At 33.5% G+C, this 21047-nt stretch overlaps 2 protein-coding genes and 1 non-coding gene across 3 annotated transcripts; 2 read left to right on the top strand and 1 right to left on the bottom strand.

Annotated features, from left to right (window-relative positions):
* Positions 1 to 2931: 2931 nt before the first annotated feature.
* Positions 2932 to 3038, top strand: LOC112100474. The gene has a single exon (XR_002906844.1). It is a non-coding gene; the product is annotated as a small nucleolar RNA R71 (small nucleolar RNA).
* A 4939-nt stretch (positions 3039 to 7977) lies between these two features.
* Positions 7978 to 9210, top strand: LOC112100008 (protein FAR1-RELATED SEQUENCE 5-like). Its single transcript, XM_024187572.1, has one exon. The coding sequence runs from the start codon at positions 7978 to 7980 to the stop codon at positions 9208 to 9210; it is 1233 nt and encodes a 410-aa protein (XP_024043340.1).
* A 4554-nt stretch (positions 9211 to 13764) lies between these two features.
* Positions 13765 to 15665, bottom strand: LOC18048166 (probable indole-3-pyruvate monooxygenase YUCCA10). The gene is made up of 4 exons (XM_006444161.2): positions 14996 to 15665; positions 14671 to 14904; positions 14256 to 14378; positions 13765 to 14062 (listed from the first exon to the last, which is right to left on the bottom strand). Exons 1-4 carry the CDS (start codon positions 15650 to 15652, stop codon positions 13889 to 13891), a joined length of 1188 nt encoding a protein of 395 aa, XP_006444224.1. The 5' UTR covers positions 15653 to 15665; the 3' UTR covers positions 13765 to 13888.
* Between the last annotated feature and the right edge of the window lie 5382 nt (positions 15666 to 21047).

The raw sequence follows: 21047 nt of genomic DNA on the forward strand, positions 1-21047 counted from the left end.
ATTAAAATCATGCATTGTATAACTTTTATTTTTGTTTATTTAATTTTGGCTTAAGAGAGAAGAAACAGATTAGCATGCTTTATTTGATTGAAAAAGACATTGAAAATAGCATTCTTTGTGTTTCCACAAATGAAGTTATCCCCACAGATTTCAGTTTATTTGGAAATTTGACATCCACATGTTTATTTGGAATTTCGACATCCACATTCAACAATCCTTGAAAACGAAGACGGAAAAAGGAAATGAGTTGGAAGATGTTCACATAATTTCCCTTTCTCAATAACTACCACACCTCATCAAAATTGAAGTCCCAACTCAGACATAACATATGCTCCCACACATACGTACGGTCCAGAAAGACTCAACTAGGGTTGGCAATGGAACAGGATGGGATGAGATTTACCAATCTCAGTATCCCATCCCATCCCATATATGTAAATGAGATGAAAAAATGTTTCAGTCCCGTTTTTATATTTTTTTTTGGACAAAAATATATCTCAATCCCGTCCCAAAAGAGATGGGATCTAGCGGTATCCCATCCCAATTAAAAAAATTTTCATTCTTAATCGGTAATGAAACGGGATGAGACGAAATTTGTCAATCTCACTCTCGTCCTACATACGTAATTGGGATAAAATGTTCCACTCCCATCCCTAAATTTTTTTATGAGACAAAAATATGTCTCAATCTCGTCCCAAATGAGATGAGATCCCGCAAGATCCCATTTCATCGGGAAAAATTGACATCCCTAGACTCAACCATATACTTGTACTCTTGAATGGAAAATTTTGCCAGCATGTTTCCTTGTTTGTTGGGTCAAAAATAAAAGAAATTAGGGAAAAAGAAAAAAAGCAAATTGAATTTGTCAATGGAAACATAAAGATCACTTGACGTTTCCAATAAGGTATTTCATGACAAACACATTTTGAGAAAATCCTTTACACCAGGTCAGAAAGTACTTTTGTATAATTCTCGATTGCATCTCTTTCCACGTAAGTTACGTTCTCAATGGTCTGGTCATTTTATAGTTCGTACTGTCTTCCCTTATGGAACAATTGAGATTGAAAATCCTAAAAATGGTGATTTATTTAAGGTCAATGATCAAAGATTAAAACTATTTTTAGAGTTAAGAACACCATAAGTTTAGGAGATACTTTTAGATGATCCTGTTTATCAGGATTAATTAAGTCCATTTTTGCACTCTTGTTTTATTTTAATAGTAGGTTTTCTTTTCTTTGTTTGTTTTTCTTTTCTAGTATTTTTCTTTTCTAATGTTTTCTTTTCATTTGACATTTTCTTTTAAGCTTTCACAGCCCATCTAGGTGTGTTCTCTCCAACTTTCTTTTTTATTATTTATGTTTTTATATTATTTTTACTATTTATTTTTCTCATTTGTTTGCATGCATATCTTTTGTTTGTGAAACATTGAGGACAATGTTCCAAATAAGTTTGGGGGTGGGAATAGTGTGTGCTTTGTTTGTTAAAAAATAAATAAAAATTGTGTGTGTGTGTGTGTGTGTTTTTTTTTTTTTTTTTACATGAAAAGCCAATGATAAGAACTTGATTGACAATGAATATGTTTTTTAGAAAGGGTTGAATATTGTCTTAGTTTATACTTGATTTTTGTGTTAGTTCATCTTGATTGAGATTTTTTAAACCATAAGCACTAATATCAATTCTTTCATAATTTTGACTTATAATTTTGACTTGAAATTTGAGATTGACGCAGCCTGAGTTGAGAATTTTAGATAGAGTAAATGAATGTTTGTCTTGATTCTTATCTCTACAATACAAAATAGTATACACGGCGCCAAAGTTAGAAATAACTACTTATAACCCTTAAGAGTGATGCTATCATTGAGTAATTTGGGCCTATGTACCACAAGTATGTAGAGAATAATCTACCATGAGAAGAATGCTACCTTAAGGGGTAGAGTGAAAGCTCCTAACTATGGTTTTAAAAAAAAAAAAAGAGAAGAAAAGAGAAAGAAAACGGAAAAAAAAAGAAAGAAAAATCAAGTGCATGTGTTGAAATTAAAAAAAATCAAAAGAAAATGCACATAAAAGCCTGTGAAAAAAAAATTGGAGATTAAGATGATAAGATTAGTTTGACTTACTCTTTTCTTTGTTTGAGGCGAAGGTTGTTGATATTGAAGATTTTGGGAATTGATTTGATTGAATTGATTTCACACACACACACTACAAGAATCAAAAGAGAGCTGGAATTGATAATTGAATTAAAGTTGAAAAGCTTGTTGGGTTGACTGAATGAAACTTTGAAGTGTATCATCTAAATAAGGCTTTCTTTGTTGGGGTGCAACAAATTGAGACATAGGTTGTTGGGCAGGAGGATATACTTGGTTATGAGGGACAAATTGTTGATTGGGCATGTTAAATTGTTGCCCTCCTTGGTTTGACAAAGGTTGATTTTGTTTCTAAGAAACATTAGGGTGATTTCTCTAATTATGATTATATGTGGATGACTATGGACTATTGGAGGTTTTCTCATATGATTGTAAGGCATGTACTTGCTCAGAATAAGCCTTTTGATAGGCTGGTAATGATGGACAATTATGTGCCGCATGAGACACGTTAGAACAAAGAGCACAAACCTCATTAGCTACACTAGGATGATGATTCGTTGATTGGTTCAGAGCTAAGGCATCTACTTTCCTAGAAAGTGCAGCTATAGTGGATTTCACATCAAAATCATCCTTAACTTCATATAACCCCTTTCTAGAAACTTGAGATGATTTTTCCCTTTGATTTGAAAAATCCCACTGTTGAGAATTTTCAGAAAGTGAATTAAAGAAATCCCATGCAACCCTTTCATGTAAGTTCAAAAATCTCCCACCATTCATATACTCTACCATATGACGATTTGACATGGTTAAACCATTATAAAAGCATTGTATAAGTCTCCATTTCTCAAAACCATGGTGGGGACACTTGATGAGTAAATCATTGAATCTTTCCCAGCACTCATAAAATTGCTCACCCTTTCTTTGATAAAAATCACTTATCTCTCTCCTAAGGGAATTTGTTTTAGACATAGGGAAAAACTTGGTGAGGAATTTATTACTCAATTCATCCCACGTAGTTATAGACCCAGCAGGAAGTGAATTCAACCAAGCTTTCGCTTTATCTTTTAATGAGAAAGGGAACATACGAAGCCTAATTGACTCATCATTAAAATTTTAAAAACGGAATGTAGAGCATATGTCAAGAAATTTCTTAATGTGCAAATATGGATCATCTCTCTCTAACCCATGGAAAGATGGTAAAAGTTGAATGACTGAGGGCTTAAGTTCAAAGTGTGTTGCTGTAGTTTGTGGCAACACAATACATGATGGTTGGTTGGCTGCAAGTGGTGAAAAATGTTCTCTAAGGGTTTTATCTACTTGCACTGGTGGTAGTACTGGCAATAATCTATTTAGGTCATTCATGACTTGAGAAGAACTAGCTTGACTACTATCAATTTTTTACTCTTTTTTAACCAAACGATTTGTTGAATCACGTTCCAAACACTTATAAACTAACTAGACAAGGAAAGAAAGAAAAATAAAATAAATAAACCAACAAAAATGAGAATAAACGAAATTTAAAAATATAAGAAATCAAACAACCAAACAATGAATTTAAAGACAAATAAAAGTTGTTTTTTAATAAAAAAATAAAAGACAACCTAAATTATAACTAGTGGAAGAATCAAATCAACCTAGATTAAACTGACTTTCTAACACAATCTCAGACAACAGCGCCAAAAACTTGTGAAAATTTTAATATACTCTCAAGCGCACGAATCTAGAATAGAGTAGTGGTAACGAGGTCGATCCCACAGGGATTGTTATAAATTGAAAAGTCTAATTTAAATCTAAAATTAATATTAATTTTAACCTAGTTAAGCAAATTGAGTTTTAAGAGAAATTAAACTAATTAAACTAAGAAAACAATTAAAGTAAATGAGATTTCAATAAGACAAAAATTACCAAGGTTTCGGAATCCACCACTATTCAACTAGTAATTATCTAATTATTAATTAATCTCCAATTTTAAAGTGACAACTCGAAATCAATCTATGTCATCTCATGGATATAACAATTAAGTCTAAATAAAATTAATCTTATGTAGATTCTTTTTCTGCTTAATAGTATAACATCTAAGAATCTCATGTAAACATATTGAATAACAAAGAGTCAAAGTTTCCCTAAGCACTCTATGTAAACAATTTAATGAAAGACATAAAATCAAAGACAATAATGTATAAACTTTATAGATCCAAGCATAGATTTAATCAAATATTAATCCTAACAATCAATAATGCATGACAAAATTGATGAAAAGATTTTATTAACATTCAATTAATCATGTGAAATAAAAATCATAATCATCAAAGAATATATATAGGAAATTAATTAAATAAAAATAATTATTATTTCATTGAATAGGGTTTCATCTTTAACCTCAGTATAAGAAAATTAACTAGACATACTTAAATTGAGAGAAATAAAGCAAATAAAAACAGCCATGGAGAAGCTGAATTGTTGCTGCTCTTCCCTGCCGAATCGCGTCTGCGTCCTCCCTTTTGTTTCCGTCCAGTGGCTCCTCCTTCTCCAAAAGCCAAAACTCCCTTTTATAATCTTTAAAATGGGCCCCACCTCTTAAATCCTAAAGCCAAAAGCCTTGGCCTTTTACTTGATTTGCTCTCACACAAGTCCTGGGCACTTAGAATTGCTAAAAGACTCATTTTTCCATTTATAAAAGCCAAGTGTGGGTCCCTTCTTAAAGCTAAATCAATTTTTCTCCTTTGTTCGCATGTACATGATGAATTAATCTTGTTGAATTCAGTTCCTTGGCTTGATTTCCTCATGCACGTATGTCTAATTGCTTCCAAAAATCAATTAATCTTTAATGCTTACAAATTGAACTCTTTTATGCTCTTTTTATCCATAATCTCCAATTAATTCCCTATTCAATAAAATAATTTAATTAATTAAAAATAACAAATAAAAATAACTACCAATTAAATAATTAAGGGTAAAATATGTATATAAATTATGCTCATCAACGATGTATGTTATTTTCGCTCTCTTTGTAAGTTCTCATTTCTCAAAAGTACTGTAGAGCATACTGTATTAGAATAACATAGTATGTAAGCTAATTTGAATTTTGTTTTCAACTTAAATGTTATAATGGTAATTATAATGGAAGAAAATGTAAATTATGTTGTTGCTTTTATGGTGCATTTATTTTTTATTTTTGGATCAAGGAATTAGAATCTCAAATTGAAATTATTGATAGTGTTTACTTGATAAAAAGAAGGTGAAAATATAAGTGAAAGTGATGGGCTTTGTTGGACCAAAAATAAAATAGGTCCAATCAAGGCATAAATGAATTTAATCTCAATAAGACCCATCTAATAAATTTACTCTCAATTAAGTCTACAAAGTACTGAACAAATCACCTATAATAATCCTCCTAAGTAATAAAGCTTCAAAACCCAAAGGGTTCCAAGATCCAAGGCCAAATTTATTCTAAAGTCCTAAGATCAATCCTAAGACAAACCACCTAGGATAATCCTCTTAAGTAACAAGACTTCAAAGCCTAAAAGGTCTCAAAGTCCAAGACTAAAAGATTTTAAAGTCCTAGGATCTTATCTTAAGGCAAAACACCCAGAATAATCATCCTAGATGACGAGGTTTCAAAGCTCAAAAGATACCGAGATCCTAGGCTTCTATCCTAAGACAAACTACTTAGGATAAATCTCCTACGTTCTAAGGTTCTCATCATCCCAGAGTTTTAGTAAAAATAACTTAAGGTTAAAACACTTCTTTCTTTATATATAGAGACAAACTTGTATATTCATGTGTCAATCAACATGGGCACAAACAAACAAGTGTTGCCAGACGTGATAAGAAACATCCTTTAGTCGTGTATTTTGTTCACTCTCACTGTACCCTCATCATGATTCTCCCATGTTTTTGGTCAGCATGCAAAGACAAGTATCTAGTTTTCGAGTTTGAAGATAATTATCTTGCTGTTTTGGAGGGAGAAATAGCAGTAGCTGCTTCATCATGCATTCTCAAAGATTATGGAATTCTGTCTGAAAGATCTTCTGATCTGTTGGAGCCATATGTGGATCCGTTGGGGGAAATCCAGGCAATAAATCAAGATTCAGGCGACAGCCCAGTTTCAGATTTGGAAATTGGTTTTGACGGACTTAAATGGGCATAATCATGAGATGTTGACAGTTCAATCCAAAGACTCTCTCACGATCAGCCATGTGGGAACTGGGAAGACACGGTGAGAGTGATACAGCCAACAGTGGACCACCAAGTCTCGATGTCGAGGCTTCCGCTTTCGGGTCCTTTCAGGGACAAAAAATGGGTTTTTTAACAATTATCATGGCCGGTTTTTCATTCTCTTTGTGGTTGGGTTTTTTGAGTTCGAACATCGAGCCAACAACTTCCTGCTTATCTTTTTTTTATTTTTTATGATTTTTTCAGCGAGAGCATTATTGTAGCAGAGGTTGCTATCATTAGCCATGAAAGCATCGGATGTAATGTTGTGACAATAAAATTATTAATTTTATTCATAATAGAAGTTAATAATGGTGAACATACTGCATTTTTTAGAGTATTCAAATAAAGTATTTTAAAATCCGATCCAGAACTTATTTTCTTATAATAATTAAAATTCCAATCACGTTACAAATTAACAAAATTTTAAATATTGAATAAAACTCCCATCTAATGTTTATTTATTTATTTTACTTACCGAAAGCGAACAGGAAGAATCGCAGAAACAGAAATCAAACAGAAACACAACCACCAAGTGATTTTTAAGTCATGAAACACAATGTTCATTTCAAGGGCAAAATCGTCAGACAACTTATGTCAAACAAACTTTCCACGGCAAGTCTCTATCTCCTCCTCTGGTCCCGTGTTATTAAAATCAGCACCGATATTCAGCACACAATAAGCACCACAGTAAGCCCCGAACGGTGCGTTTTGTGTGCAATATAAAAGGCCACTGTTTAAACAAACAAACACATTACACGCGCACCTCACGCATGCATCACTCTCACTCTCATTCACACCAAACCCAGTCCTCATTCAAGTTAGAAATCTGAACAACTATTTCTCCCAAGGCATTTTTTGTTTTACTTGTGGGCTGTTCCTCACAGTGTGAAATCCGTCGGCTCTCTCACGGTATATCATGCTCTTAGTTGTGTGAGGAATGGAGTTGCATCTTGGAGACTGACTTCACTCATCGTCGACTGCGGCAATCAATTTCTGCAGGTATGCATTGGATGCGTATATGTTGCAGATTAGGAGTTATAGAATCTTTGTTCAAGACGACTAGTTAAATCCTAGATGCACTAATTGCGATCGAGGATATACTTTTTTTTAATTTCATTGAAAATGAAAAAAAAAAAAAAAAAGAACCCAGCCCCCAGGCCACGGCAGCAGGCCATTTCACTTTAGTTTTAATTTGCAACCCATTATTTTAATTTAAATTAAGTTTAAAAAATTACTTAATGAAATGGAAAAATAAAAAATCAAGACAGTGATCGGCATTTTATCAGTAACGATTTGGCATGCATTTTTGTCCCAATTAAAAAATCAGTACAATAACACATCATTCGATTTAATAGATTGGAATTGACAAATCATTTACACATTGCCTAAGTAATAGAATGTTGTTTAATTGTCTAGTATATGCTGCAGATTCAGCTGGTAATTGACACTGCCATAAATTATTCCATACTTATTTGTTTAATTTTCTATTACAAAGTTAATAGTAAGCACGAAATAAATAAATATATACTGCAAATTCAACTGGTATATATTAAATTTGTGTTCACAATTTGCATAATTAGTTAGTTTAGTTTTGTAAGGTTGTGCTGAATTATTTGTATTTTGTTACTTTCATTTTGTCAATGTGAATTATTTCAATTTTGTAGAAATAAATAATATGGAAAAGGACATCGAAGTTGAAGAGTTGGAGAAAATTGATGAGGACGATGAGCCAATAATTGGGATGTCATTTGATAGTGATGTCGATTTGTTTATTTACTTCAAAGAGTATGGTAAAAAAAAAGGGTTTCCGGTTTTGAGGAGAACTAGTAGAAATGATAGTGATGAGATTCTTAGAAATGTGACTTTTGCTTGTGGGAGAAGTGGTGAAACAAGAAGCAAATATGTGAATATTTTAAAGCTCCAACCTAATGCAAAAACAGGCTGCAATGCTAGATTGGGAGCTGGTTTAGGGGATAATGGAAAGTGGACAATTCAAAGCTTAAATCTTGAACACAACCATGTGCTGTTAACTCCAACCAAATCCAAGTATTTTCGATGCAATCGTAGCCTCAATACATATGCAAAAAAGAAGCTTGATGTAAATGATCGAGCAGGAATCAGATTGTGTAAAAATTATCAATCACTTGTTACTGAGGTTGGCGGTCATGAAAATGTGACATTCATAGAAAGAGATTGTAGAAATCATGTTCAGAAAGAAAGAAGATTACGGCTTGGAGATGGAGATGTTGCTGCTCTTCAAAACTATTTTATGAAAGTGCAAGTAGAAGATAATAGGTTTTACTTTAGTATGCAAGTGGATGATGAGAGACGATTAAAAAATATTTTTTGGGCCGAGCCAAGGAATATGGAAGCGTACAAAGAGTTTGGAGACGTTGTTACATTTGACACCACGTATCTTACAAATAAGTATGATATGCCGTTCGCTCCATTTGTAGGAGTTAATCATCATGAGCATTCTATTTTGTTTGGGTGTGGATTGATTTTACACGAAGATATTGAGACATTCACGTGGTTATTTCGAACATGGCTATCCTGCATGTCTAATTCAGCTCCTAATGGAATCATTACAGATCAAGGCAGGGCAATGAAAGTTGCAATTCAGAATGTCTTCCCCAATACTCGACATCGGTGGTGTTTATGGCATATAATGAAGAAAATTCCAGAGAAGCTAGGGGGTTATAAAGAATATCGTAACATAAATAATGTTTTGCATTGTGCTGTTTATGATTCCCAGAGTGCTGCGAAATTTAAGGAAACTTGGCACCGCATGATTATAGAATATGATTTGGGGGATAACGAATGGTTACGAAGCTTATATGATGAGAGGCATCATTGGGTACCTTGTTATCTAAACAATACTTTTTGGGCAAGAATGTCATCTACTTAACGCAGTGAAAGCTTGAATGCATTTTTTGATGGTTATGTTAACTCAAAGACTACTTTGAAGCAGTTTGTAGAGCAATACAGTTGTGTGTTGAAGAATAAAGTTTAGAAGGAAGTTGAAGAAGATGTCAGGTATCTTTCCTAACAAATGCAATGTGTAACATCTTATGCAATGGAGAGGCAAGTCCGAGATGTGTACACTATTTCAAAATTTCAAGAATTTCAGCAAGAATTGATTGGGAAAATGTATTGCGAATTTGTCAATTCTATGGGTTGTGAATATATAGTTAAAGAGGATGTCAAAGTTGGAGAGGGTAAAAAGAGAACCTTTTTTTAAGTATATTTTGAAAAAGAAAATGGTGAAATACGTTGCAGCTGCTCAAGGTTCTAATTTAGAGGTATTCTTTGTAGGCATGTCGTTACAATCATGATCCGCAATGACGTAGAAGTACTTCCAGAAAAATATATTTTACGAAGATGGAGAAAAGATGTGTGGAGATGCCATAGTAGAGTGAAAACGATTTATGAGCTTCATAGTTGTACGGATGAGCAAAAACGATATGAGAAAATGTGTGCTACTTTCGCGGAGGTTGCAAATATGGCTGCACATAATATTGAAAGCTCTAATCTTGTTTTCAATTGGATTGAGAATGTACGGGAGGATTTATCAAAGGCAATTCCTTGCAGAGATAATGAAGTAACTGTTGTTACAGGCCAAGGAAGTTGTAGTGTGGAAGTAGAAACAGTTAGAGATCTAGTAGCTCGGCATCGTAAAGGTCGGTCGCCTTGTCAAAGAAAAAAATCTAATAAATTTTCAAAATCTAAAATGAATTCCTCACATTCCAATGCAAAGGTACTTTTAAAATGTATTTTCAATTTAATTAAAGTTAAAAAATTTATGAGATAAATGATGTTCAAATGTATGTTTTGTTGACTTTGCAGGATGGATAGGTGAACGAGCAAGTGCTGACTGTGATCCCAACACACGAGAACAATGTTGTTACGGTAGGTTTTATGGAATTCATATGCATGTCGTTGATTTTTATTACTTAATCATAGACATTTTTCTAATATATTATTGATCCTTTGTAGGCATTTCAAAATTCTGAAGGAAGTTGTGTTGATATGAATATGTACCCACATGGAGTTATGGACTATTGTAATGTAAGTTTTTCATAGTATATGTTATGATTTTTTTTTATTATCGCTTCATTTAATGTATGTTTGTTTTAGGGTCTTATGAGCTTACATTATATGGTTTGGGATAATGTTTATCCAACACCTACACAAAATTCTTGTACGGTAAGTGGTGATAAATTTAGTATTTATTCATCTTATCTACTTTATTTTCTTTTATTATAACAAAATATTTAATTTTTCTTTTAATAGGAACCACAATTCCATCCGCATGGACATTTTCAGCAGCTACTCTTTCAGCAAGATAGTGAATATGAAGTTGATAAGGAGTTTCGAAGTGATTTCGTAGAATATCATTGTTTTTGTTTTTTCTCATTAATGTTCGGATACAAGCCCTTGGCTATGATATGTGAGATTGTGGATTTCATACATGAAATTGTTTTTGTTCTATGCATGATCCTTTATTAGATTTATATGATGCAACTGTGTTATTATTTGGTTGTGTGCTATTGGATTGGAATGGTGGAGGGATATACTGGATGTGTTATTTTTGAATTATATGCTGGTGGAATGGTAGAGGGATATGCTGCATGTGTTATTTTTGAATTATATGCTGGTGGAATAGTGGAGGGATATGCTGCATGTGTTATTCTTTAATTGTGTGCTACTGGAATGGTGGAGGGATATATGATATTATGTTATTTTTTCATTGTATGCTATTGGAATTGAGGGAGAAGCTGCAAATCTGTTATTCTTTAATTGTGTGCTACTGGAATGGTGGAGGGATAAATGATATCCTGTTATTTTTTAATTGTATGCTACTGGAATTGATCCTCTGTAACTGTAGATCTGTTATTCTTTAATTATTTCCTAAAGAATAAATGTGTTTTTAATGTGCAGCAATTATCAATATCTACGAGAAAGCATGGAACAATTCCCTTACAAACTAGTTATGGGGATTAAATGACAGAAAGATGCAAATGATAAGGCAAATTAAAATGACAACGACAATCATAAGCATAATCTTTTCTGCCTTTTACAGAAACATTAGTTTTTGTTTACATCCACTGAAGCATTCATGATACAATTCGCAAATAAAGAAAGAAAGATAATAATACATTAATTAATTACACAACTTAAATATAATACATATTAAAACAGTTATCATTATTTGCGAGACGTATGTTACCAGAAAACTTGGTTGTTGTCTTCGTTGAAGTTCTTGCTCAAGCAACTGAAATTTAAGAGATAAGCATTCGATTTGATGGCCCAACTTGCGGACTTCTGCTAACAACATGTCAATTTTATTTTTATTTATAATACGATCTTCCATCCCTCTAAAATCATTACATTCACTGCTCTTCCAATCATCATCCCATTCAAAAGCCCCACATCCTTTGCACTTCCAAAACCTACGATTCGGATTTTCTTTTGTACGTGAAGTTCGCAAGACCTTATTGTTGTTGCAACATTTATCACAAGCTTTCACTTCTGTTTGAATTTCGCTTGTGCTTGAAGACATAAGATTGAACAAATTCTGTTCAATATACACAACAACCCAGATTCCTTTGCACTTCCAAAACCTAGATTCAGATTTTCTTTTGTACGTGAAGTTTGCAAGACCTTATTGTTGTTGCAGCATTTATCACAAGCTTTCACTTGTGTTTGAATTTCGCTTGTGCTTGAAGACATAAGATTGAACAAATTCTGTTCAATATACACAACAACCCAGATTCCTTCCAGAAAGAAAAAATGGTAGTCAATATATTAAAAACCAGCTTACTGAACCAACTTTAAAATTACCAATTGCATCTTTATGCTAATGACCACCAATTCAACTTCAACCATGCAAAGACAAAAAAAAATGTTAACATAAGTATGTGCTAAGTCTAATTTTCTTTTTTTCTCCCAAAAAAAAAAAAGAAATACATCTTACTGCATTCATCTCAAAAGTACAACAAAAAGTCTACGCTAATTCCATTCAGCTCAAATAAAATTATTCAATTTCAACTACAAAGAAAACAAAAAGAAGAAAAATATGGTATGTTTGCTACTCATTTCAAAAATGTCTAAGAGGAACACAAGAATAATCAACTCACCCATCAGTTGGAATATTTGTAGTAGTCAACTTCAAAGGATATAACGGATTGCCAATTGTAACCAAGAAATTGCATGTAAATAACTATCAAAATGCCATCTCCAGCACAAGACCATCTACTAAGGCTATCAAAATCCCATCTCCAGCACAAGGCCATCTCCTAAGACTATTGAAAATAATTGTCTCATTTGCTCACAATATCAACTGGATTTTCAAAAATTAAAAATCAACTCACGGAAATTTGCCATTACCTATACAATTCGACTACAACATCAATCCAAGTGCAATTAAGCTCACAATATCAACTAGATTTTCAAAAATTAAAAATCAACTCATGGAAATTTGCCATTACCTATACAATTCGACTACAACATCAATCCAAGTGCAATTAAGCTGACAATATCAACTGGATTTTCAAAAATTAAAAATCAACTCACGGAAATTTGCCATTACCTATACAATTCGAGAGAACAGAGACGATAGAGAAGAGAGAGAGCATATCCACACTGAGAGACCAACGGCGAGAGACCCACGGCCAGAGACCAACGCCGAGCACCACTGCCTGAGAAAGTTTGAGAATAGAGACGACAGAGAAGAGAGAGAGCAAACCCACGGTGAGAGACTAACGGTGAGAGACCCACGGCTGGAGACCCACGGCCAGAGACCAACGTCGAGCACCACTGCCTGAGAAAGTTTGAGAACGGAGATCGAAGAGAGACACTGCAAGAGAAACGGTGAGATTTCTGTGAGAGCAAATGGAGAAAAGGTGTGTGTCGCGTGAGATCTATTGCGCGTGTGTTGTGGTGGCTATGTGTGTATCACGTGAGTTGGCTCATTTTATACTATGCCCAAAATGCACTGTTTGGTGCTTATTGTGGTGCTTAACATGGGAAGAGTCTCATTTTCCTATTAAAATACCAATTTCGAATCGAGTTCAGGCGCCAGAGCAATTTTCTCGAACCTGGCCCGAGTTATTCTTGGGCTTGGGCCGGACGACCAAGTCCTCCTTGATTAAAATTTTGAGACTTTTCGAGGTTCACAGGGATTTTGGCATCCCTAGTCGAATCAACACCGATGTGATCTACACAACCAGTGTACATACCATTTGATACTGAAACACCAAATACTTAGATGTAATCAGCAACAATGACACACACACACACATATATATATGTAGAGCTAATATTAAAAATTGTTATTTTATTATACTTTTCTTCAGTGTATGCCATCTTTTGGGCAGGCATGGCATTAATGAGCAAAAATGAAGACAACACACACATTACACACACACACACAGTGTAATTGAAATATCGAACTGGCAAGGACACAAAATGAATTTAATAGTATATATTATCTCATTATGGCAAATCTAAAAAACACAAACTTATTTAACAGCTAGCAAATTTAAAAATCACGACAGCATCAAAAATTGCGCACAAGAATTTAATTAACGGGGACTTAAAATGGAGTTGATATGATCAGCAATGTTTTGGGCATCAGCAGCAGCTCCATAGAGTCCTTTCCTCGACAATCCAACGCAGTATAAACCATTCTTCCCTTTCCAATGATTTGGGTAACTTTGCTTTGGAATTCCATCATCGTTCAGCATAGAATCATCCCCCTGCTCAACAACAACAAGAAAAAAAAAAAAAATCTAAGATTGATTTGTACTTTTTGTAACCATTAACGCGAAAGAGTAACAAATTATTATAGAAACAATAAAAAATAAAATGGTAAAAGGCGATTTGTTTTTGGGGGAGGCAAAGTGAGAATCGTCTTCTTTCCAATATACATGTATATAAACATTATATTACCTTGAGCCAAACATTTGTTGATCTCTTGAAGCCAGTACAGAAAACAATCGAGTCAAAGTGATGGGAGTGGCCATTCTCAAATATCACCTCGTTGCCTCTAATGCTCTCGATTCCCGGCAATACCTGTGCAGGAGGAATTTTAAATTATATCACAAGTAATACAACAATCAACTAACTTAGTCATATACCACATGTGTAATTAAAAAATTAATATAATTACTACTTATATATTAATTTTTCATAATATATACTTATAATTTTATATTTATTATATAATTAATATAATATTTTAGATGTATTTTAAAATTTTTGTTAGTGCGGGTATATTTTTACCTGTGTGTATATATAGGGAGAGAGAGGAAGGCCGGCGAGCCCATTCAAATAATAAATATCTGATCACGTAGAAATTAATTACCTGAATCTGCCCAGACTTGATTTTCTCACAGGTGCCGGCATCGATGACCGGGTACTTTCCATAAGCAGCTTTCATGAAAAAAGGACCTTCCCTGGGCTTGTGGATCCCATACTTGCTCAAATCTCCATAAACAAGCCTGCTAAGCATCACCATCAATGTGTCGACCCCGCCGCATGGAACATACCTCAATAAAACTAACCCCAAATACACCATCTCCCTCGACAGCACATGAACCTGATTAATTAATTAATCGAGTAGATAGATATATAGAAATTAAGTAAAAAAATATGTGCATGCCAAGTGAAATAATAATGAATTTACCCACCGGGCTACGGATAACTAAAGAGGTTTTGGCGGCATGGTTGGCTAGATCCAGTGCAATTTCCATGCCAGAATTTCCAGAGCCAACGACCAACACATTCTTGCCGCCATAAGGTTTCCCATTTTTATACTGAGTGGAATGAATAACTTCTCCAGTCCCGGTGGCACTACTGCAGAAAGAGCTCAGTCCTCGAATATCCGGCGTAAAAGGGTTGCTCGTTTCCCCACTTGCAACCACCAGAAACCTCCCGGAATAATATTCCTCAATCACACGGCCGGGACTTAGTAAGTTGCTAGCCTTAACGTTCCACATATTGGTTGCCTCGTCGTAGCTCGCCGATTCAACGGATCTTTGGTACCGTATTGACGGAACGATGTTGAAATGGGAAACGTAGTGATCCAAGTATTCAATGAATTGGGCCCTGGAGACAAACATCGGATAAGAAGAAGGGAATGGCAGGTGAGGGAGCTGACAAAATTGCTTTGCTAAGTGCAGACGTAGGCGATCGTAGGAATATTTCTTCCAGATGGACGCGTAACAATTTTCTCTTTCGAGGATTACGTAAGGGATTGATTGAAGGCTAAGGCAGGCCGCCGTCGCCAGGCCGGACGGTCCTGCCCCTACTATTATCACTTCTACTCCCGCCGCTTGCTCTTTCATTTCTTCTTCTTCTTCTTCTTCTTTTTCAGGTTAATTTTGAGTTAAGTTGATTGTTATTGCCCGTCTGGGGGTGCTTTTTCTATTTATATACTGAAAATCTTTACGTTATATGTACGACTCCAATCAATTTTTATTTTGATACTATTGAAGAAGATGTATGTTACAAGACACTCGATTCACGAACTCCACGTAGTCGGATCTTAGAGGGAAAAATTGTGGTGTAATTATGGTACCGTATCACAATTGCATCCAATCGTTAGATTTTGATGGACTCCACCTATGTAAATGAATCTAACGATTGGATGCAACTGTGGCACAGTACTACAGTTGCAACGTAACCGGATCTTAGAGGGAAAAATTGTGGTGTAACTATGTTACCGTGCCACAGTTGCACCCAACCGTTGGATCTTGATAGACCCCATCCATCTAAGTGGATCCAACGATTGGATGCAACTGTGGCACAATACCACAATTGTACCGTAGTCGAACTCATATATATATATATATATAAAGTAGTTTTCAGGTCCGAAATATTTTAAAGTGTAGAAAAAGTTCAACAAAATTTTAAAACAATAAAACTTAAGAAGTTTAAAATTTAAAACGACTAAACCGCATAATTTATGTTTTTTCTCAAATTTTTCTGCACTATAAAATTTTGATTGAAACCTTTCTGTTTGTATATATGTTCGCTGCCACCCCCACCATTTTAATTTTCTCATTCTATGTGATAAGTCAATATTTTTTATACGTCCTTAGTGTTACGAGAAAAACTTTTTATGTAGGACCGAATGATTAGACTAATAATTAATCATGCACAAGTCTTTCTCCAAAGTTACCATGCTGACTATAATATCTTCTTAAGCATGCATTTTTTTTTCTTCTCTTTAATACAAAATAAAGAAGTATTACATTTGCATATAAAGTAACATTATCTAGGTCATATTACTATTAAGGAAAATGCTATTTGCATATGAAAAATAAAGTAAGGATACTTGTACACAAAGACAAAATTAGTAAAATGAATAAGTTTGTTTTATAATGAAATGTTTCTTATCTTTAATGACCATGTATAATATTATGTACAAATAATATTACCTACCAAATGGTTATGCTACCTCGAATGGACGCAAAATTAATTATTGGAATATATTAAAACCATGCATTGTATAACTTTTATTTTTGTTTATTTAATTTTGGCTTAAGAGAGAAGAAACAGATTAGCATGCTTTATTTGATTGAAAAAGACATTGAAAATAGCATTCTTTGTGTTTCCACAAATGAAGTTATCCCCACAGATTTCAGTTTATTTGGAAATTTGACATCCACATGTTCGTTTGAAATTTCGACATCCACATTCAACAATCCTTGAAAACGGAGACGAAAAAAGGAAATAAGTTGGAAGATGTTCACATAATTTCCCTTTCTCAATAACTACCACACCTCATCAAAATTGAAGTCCCAACTCATAATATATGCTCCCACACATACGAACGGTCCAGAAAGACTCAACCATATACTTGTATTCTTGAATGGATAATTTTGCCAGCATGTTTCCTTGTTTGTTGGGTAAAAAATAAAAGAAATTAGGGAAAAAGAAAAAAGAAAAAAGCAAATTGAATTTGTCAATGGAAACTTAAAGATCACTTGACGTTTCCAATAAGGTATTTGATTGACATCTCAATTCTGAATTAGGACTTGATATTATTTCGTGGGTGTCGTGTATTCTGATGAACGGCACTCGAAATTGTAATGTGAAAACACAGAAATGAAGGGCCAAATTAATTAAAAGTAAAGAGGCTTTCATGATGTGGTGCCAGGCTTTAGGAAAAAATAGTCAGAACTCAAAACGTGCCGTGTATATTATTCTTAACGACATGATTGGATGCCACTTCGGCCTTGGTCGGAATGCGAGTGGAGTATGGACATCCCTCTTCTGTAAGGGATTATTTATCTGGGCATGTACTTCACAGAATTCAATGTAATAATATAAGTCACAATCATGTATTTCTGATTGTAAATATCAATGTAATATATCTGCTATAATAGCAGTTGTAAATATCTGTGTAATGCAGTAATATGATGATTAATCAGTATTAAAAAAAACGACATAATTGGATTGGGTCTGCTTAACTATATAATATTCGGCTTAAGAATTAATGAAATTAATAAAATCATTAAATATTATTAATTTAATCAAGTGTAAATGATTATTTGATATTCCTTTTGGGTTTGTACAACCTCGATCGAGTCGATGCTTCTTGAAGTCGTCTTGACTTGGGGGTATCCAAACTCCCGGGACGAACAAATATGAAGCAACATGAAGAAAGGCGATAACGACTCACACAAAACTTTATAGCAACGAAATCTCTTTTCTAGATAAAGTAAGAGATAGGTTAAATTGAAAAATAATAATAATAATAATAGCACAGTGAGTGACTTCATGAATTTATGAGATAACCATGTAATGGCATCAGAACTTGAAAAATAAAAATCATTAAAAAAATTAAAAATCAAAGTTATGCATTTTGTAAGGATATTTTATGTGGTAGATACATGTTTAGTCTCTATATTTTAGATTAAGCACTCATATTTTGAAAAATGTCTCAAGATTTGTTATGCTTTTATCCTTATATTTTTCCTCAACTTTTACAAAAACATCCTTGCAATAATCTTGGGGGCATTAATAAAGGGAAGAAAATGTTAATTTGTCAAATTAACCACAAAAGCAAATAAAAATTAATGTAAAAATTTCTTACTATTATTTTTATTTTTAAAGTTAATTTGATATTAATTTGGTACTTGTAAAGAAAATTATTTAACGATAAGAATATTGTAAAAATTATTGTAAGGATATTATTGTAAAAATAAAGACGATAGTATAACATATTTAACGATAAGAATATTTTGAGATAATTTTAAAGACATAAGAACTGAATGAACATTTAATTCAAAATATAAGAATTAAAAAAGCATTCGCCTATATTTTTAGTGTTTTTGTAGTTCAAGTAAAGCATATTTGATGCTGTTAAATCGGGTTGACGATCCCATCAGAAAGAAAAAGAAAAGAAATATGAGGTGGATGATGACACTAGATTACTTGCATTCTAAGTCAAATGAATATGCTCTCATAGATTAGAGATAATCTGTATATACGAGTCTCCGCATGTATACTAACTGCTAAGATTTGGTTGTTCACTGGATGCGCTCAAATTGATACTCTTTTTTTTTATCAATTCAACGATTCAACGGCAGCATGCATGCATTGATGCATAGGTTCAGATACCTACAACTCACTCCGGCCCCACCCCAAAAGCCAAACCCTCAGCCCTCTTGAGTCTTTTACTAGTCTTCTATGTCCGAATGACTGTGTGTAGACAAGCAATTTATTTAGGTGTCATCGAGGAAACGGCCATGAATGTGTGTGTATGATAACTTGCAATCTTTAAGTTGGACACTACACATGACATGCTCTATGTGTATGTAATGTAAAAGAGGGGGCATGCATAACCATAATTCAGTTTTATCTTTAAAGAAACGTAACAAAAGTCTGTCATTCTAGCTCCTTATTTTCTCTGAGCACTCGTGAGACTAGGAAAAAGTCTTTTAAGTTTTGGAGATTTGACATTTTCTCCCAACTTTTCCCCCTTTTTTTTAACCACTTTCTCTTAACCCTTTATGTTATATCCCACTAATTTTTTTCACATCAAAATCTTAACCAAAAAAATTAATTTTTTATTTTGTGGATGGAATGTTGACATTAAGAGAGTATACGGGAGGGGATGGTAACAAAGAATAATAACGTAAGTTCTCATTTGTAATTTACGATGTATGTTATTTTCGCTCTCTTTGTAAGTTTCCATTTCTCAAAAATACTGTAGAGCATACTGTAATAGAATAACAACATAGTCTGTAAGCTAATTTGAATTTTGTTTTCAACTTAAATGTTATAATGGTAAATATAATGGTAGAAAATGTAAATTATGTTGTTGCTTTTACGGTGCATTTATTTTTTATTTTTGGATCAAGGAATTAGAATCTCAAATTGAAATTATTGATAGTGTTTACTTGATGAAATGAAGGTGAAAATATAAGTGAAAGTGATGGGCTTTGTTGGACCAAAAATAAAATAGGCTCAATCAAGGCATAAATGAATTTAATCCCAATAAGACCCATCTAATAAATTTACTCTCAATTAAGTCTACAAAGTGCTGAACAAATCACCTATAATAATCCTCCTAAGTAATAAAGCTTCAAAACCCAAAGGGTTCCAAGATCCAAGGCCAAATTTATTCTAAAGTCCTAAGATCAATCCTAAGACAAACCACCTAGGATAATCCTCTTAAGTAACAAGACTTCAAAGCCTAAAAGGTCTCAAAGTCCAAGACTAAAAGATTTTAAAGTCCTAGGATCTTATCTTAAGGCAAAACACCCAGAATAATCATCCTAGATGATGAGGTTTCAAAGCTCAAAAGATACCGAGATCCTAGGCTTCTATCCTAAGACAAACTACTTAGGATAAATCTCCTACGTTCTAAGGTTCTCATCATCCCAGAGTTTTAGTAAAAATAACTTAAGGTTAAAACACTTCTTTCTTTAATATATAGACAAACTTGCATATTCATGTGTCAATCAACATGGGCACAAACAAACAAGTGTTGCCAGACGTGATAAGAACAATAACACTTGTCATTAAAATAATTAGGACTCAAGTTAAATTAATTTCGCCCATAAAATATGTCTTTTATTCTCACTAAAAGGTAAGAAAAAATGGACTCAAACGGAAAAATGCTAACTTTCTCTCTCTAATATTTTTATTTCTAAATTTACATTTACAAAAGTCTTGTGACTAACTTGACCATAGGACGGTCTATGCCGCCGAAGCTGGCTTTCTGATTCTTTGTTGTGTTTGTAAAGTATCACTAGACAAGAACATTCTCATTATCTAAGGAAGTGGACTCAGACGAGAATATATAAAGGCCTTTTAAGATCAACCCAAATGGTAAACTCACCATCGTTAAATCCAACAAACAATAACCCAAGTCCTAAGGGGGTCGTTCTCAGTTGAAATTTTCACATAATAAGTTGGGATAAAATTTGCATAAGTAGGCTTCACACAAATTTAAGATTAGGATTTGGAAGTTTGATTCCCAAAGGGCTTAGGATTTAGATTCCAATTCCTTTTGACTGATTATTTTATCCCCACCTAAATTATTTAACTTCAATTTGTCCTCCGTTAAAAATATTCTATATATATATATATATATATATATATATATATATATATATATATATATGCAAAAGATAAATTGAAATCACACAAATCCTTAACCCCTTTTTTCACAATTCCCAAAAATCTGAAACCATCAAAATCACGTTGCCGGTCATCACGTAGCAT

The sequence above is a fragment of the Citrus clementina genome, unplaced genomic scaffold, assembly GCF_000493195.1.
Source record: "Citrus clementina cultivar Clemenules unplaced genomic scaffold, Citrus_clementina_v1.0 scaffold_3, whole genome shotgun sequence".
Taxonomy (NCBI): domain Eukaryota; kingdom Viridiplantae; phylum Streptophyta; class Magnoliopsida; order Sapindales; family Rutaceae; genus Citrus; species Citrus x clementina.

Coding starts and splice junctions, on each gene's coding strand:
- LOC112100008 (XM_024187572.1), top strand. CDS start 7,978: ATGGAAAAGGACATCGAAGTTGAAGAGTTGGAGAAAATTGATGAGGAC.
- LOC18048166 (XM_006444161.2), bottom strand. CDS start 15,652: ATGAAAGAGCAAGCGGCGGGAGTAGAAGTGATAATAGTAGGGGCAGGA. Junction 14,905..14,995: donor CTTTAGTTATCCGTAGCCCG/GTGGGTAAATTC, acceptor TTAATTAATCAG/GTTCATGTGCTGTCGAGGGA. Junction 14,063..14,255: donor CAACAAATGTTTGGCTCAAG/GTAATATAATGT, acceptor GTTGTTGAGCAG/GGGGATGATTCTATGCTGAA.